Here is a 2189-nt window from a genome sequence, read left to right on the forward strand (position 1 = left end):
CTCACCTCGTCGTCGCTCTCCACCTTGGGGTTGCTGGCCGTGCGCTTCAGGTTGCTGCTCAGGCTGATGGAGGCCGTGGCGTCCGACTTGGACCTCTGGTGAGTCCTCTTGGAGGGCGACAGCCCCGTGGCGTCCTGGGCCGGGCCGAGCTGGGGCGGGGGCAGCTCCCTCCTCCTGTGGAGGGACGGCTTGAGCTCGTCGGAGAGGATGAGGCGGCGCAGCTTGGTGCCCCGCGAGTGGCGCTGCGTGGAGATGTGCATGTCGGACGAGTAGGCCCCCAGCAGCAGCGCGCACTGCAGCGAGAAGTCGACGCTCTGGCGGCAGCGGTGCACGATGTAGGGCTTGATGGCGTCGCCCACGTCCTCGTCCATGTGGATGTACATGTTGAGCAGCTGCGGGAGGTAGAAGTCCACGTCCTCGTGGCGGAAGCAGAAGAGCCGGTTGCCGATGTAGGCCTGCACGCCGGGCTCCTTGGAGTTGTACAGGTAGGAGATGGCCATGGAGATGTCGAAGAGCTTCGACTCGAAGAGCCGCAGGAGCCACGACTGCTTGGCCGAGTTGTTCTTCTGCCGCCGCCGCGCCGTCCTGGCTGCGCTGGCCGCCGCCCCGTCCTCCTCCGCCGCCGCCTCCTCCTCCTCCTCCTCGTCCGGCCGAGCCTCGCCGTTGGGCACGGTGCCACCACCACCACCACCACCGCCGCCATGCAGCAGCTTCACCTTCTCCAGCACCTCCTCGCAGGCCTTCTGGGCCACCTCGGCGTCGATGAGGGCCAGCTCGCCCACGCCCTCGCTGATGACGCTCAGGGCTGAGGGTCCCCCGTTGCCCTGGGCGGTCGTTGCCGCCGCCGCCGCCGCCGGCGGATCCGGGCCCGGCGCCCGGCACGGACCCGCGGCCGAGTCACCCATGGTGGCGCTGCCGGGGCCAGACGCCTCAGAGCTGGGAGAAGGGGGGGATAAAAACAGGGATAGGGATGAGGAATCGGGATGGGCAGGTTGGGTGGGAGCTCCTGGAGGAGAATCGGGAAGAGCCACCCAGGCCAACGTGAGTTGGGTTGGGAAGGTCTCCCAGCTCTTCATCCCTTCCATTCCCAAAGCTTCCAAGCCCTTTCCAAGCTCAAAAAACAAGGGATGGGGATGAGGAACCAAGATGAGCCCCAAGGGATGGGCAGGTTGGGTGGGAGCTCCTGGAGGAAAACAGGGAAGAGCCCCCCAGGCCAACACGAGTCGGGTTGGGAAGGTCTCCCGACCCCTCACCCCTTCCATTCCCGGGGCTCCCGAGCCTTTTCCAAGCTCGGAGGGATCTGGGAAGGTCCCTCAGCACGAGCCTCTCCCGTTACCATGACGATAAAAAGCACCCAGGAACCCAAAAAGAGAAAGGAAAAGTGTGTGGGGAGGGGGGGGGAAAAAAAACAAAGGGGAACAACCAGGTTGGCTCCACCTGGTTCCTCCCAGGCCCTCCAGCCATTCCAGGTGGGATCCAGCCCCATTCCCGAGTCCTGGATCCTGCCCCCACCTCCCCGGGGGGGGCCCCTGCAAGGAGCTCAGGAGCTGAGTGGGTTTAAACTGGGATTAAGGAGCTGCTGGGGATCAGTGCCACCCACGGGGCTCCCTGGGCACAAATCCCTGCATTCCTGCTCTTTTGGGGGGTAAATCCCGGCACTGCCGCCTGGAATTTCCAGTGTCCACAGGGATAAAACCCCCCCCAGGAGCTGCTGCTCTCCCAGGCTGGGGATGAATCCATGTGGCTCATCCTCAGGCCAAGTTTTTCCCTGGAACAACCCTTGGGAGCCAGGGATCAAACCCCAAATCCAGGGAAAATCCCCGACAAAAACACCCCCCACGGAGCGTCAGGGACAAGGGACAGGGGAGATCCAAAGGGAACAAGAGCTGGGAGCTCGGGAAAACAGGGAAAAAAAAGTCTCTCCTGCCTGGCTGGAATGAGAACTCCCAGCCCTGGCCAAGGCCCAGGAGCCTCCCAGGACATCTGGTCTGCATTAGGGTTTTGTTTTTGCTCAGCCTTTGGAAAAGCCTGGGATTGGGATTGGGATTGGGATGGGATGGAGGAAGAGGGAACAAACAGCAGAGCTGGAGCAGGAGGTGCTTAGGAAGGAGCCAGAACTTTTGGGAAGAGCCCCCTTGCTCCTCGGGAGCATCCCGGGATCCTCTGGAGCTGCAACTTCCCTCATTCCT

The 2189-nt window shown here is 63.2% G+C and overlaps 2 protein-coding genes across 2 annotated transcripts in view; both read right to left on the bottom strand.

Annotated features, from left to right (window-relative positions):
* Positions 1 to 11: 11 nt before the first annotated feature.
* On the bottom strand, positions 12 to 905 carry LOC114072179 (phosphatidylinositol 4-kinase beta-like). The gene is made up of 2 exons (XM_027910100.1): positions 189 to 905; positions 12 to 154 (listed from the first exon to the last, which is right to left on the bottom strand). The coding sequence occupies exons 1-2, from the start codon at positions 903 to 905 to the stop codon at positions 59 to 61; spliced, it is 813 nt and encodes a 270-aa protein (XP_027765901.1). The 3' UTR covers positions 12 to 58.
* A 25-nt stretch (positions 906 to 930) lies between these two features.
* Positions 931 to 2189, bottom strand: part of LOC114072181 (DNA-binding protein RFX5-like) — an 11323-nt gene continuing 10064 nt past the window's right edge. The window contains exon 16 of the mRNA XM_027910103.1: positions 931 to 936. Within this exon, the coding sequence (XP_027765904.1) occupies positions 931 to 936 (6 nt within the window). The remainder of the gene's footprint in view (positions 937 to 2189) is intronic.

The sequence above is a fragment of the Empidonax traillii genome, unplaced genomic scaffold, assembly GCF_003031625.1.
Source record: "Empidonax traillii isolate 1590-97213 ecotype Southwest subspecies unplaced genomic scaffold, ASM303162v1 scaffold2732:size23211, whole genome shotgun sequence".
Lineage (NCBI taxonomy): Eukaryota > Metazoa > Chordata > Aves > Passeriformes > Tyrannidae > Empidonax > Empidonax traillii.

Bases quoted from the DNA above. Each gene is read 5' to 3' on its own strand.
- LOC114072179 (XM_027910100.1), bottom strand. From the start codon at position 905: ATGGGTGACTCGGCCGCGGGTCCGTGCCGGGCGCCGGGCCCGGATCCG. The intron at 155-188 runs CCGTCCCTCCAC...AGCTGCCCCCGC, and splicing joins TCCTCTCCGACGAGCTCAAG to CCCAGCTCGGCCCGGCCCAG.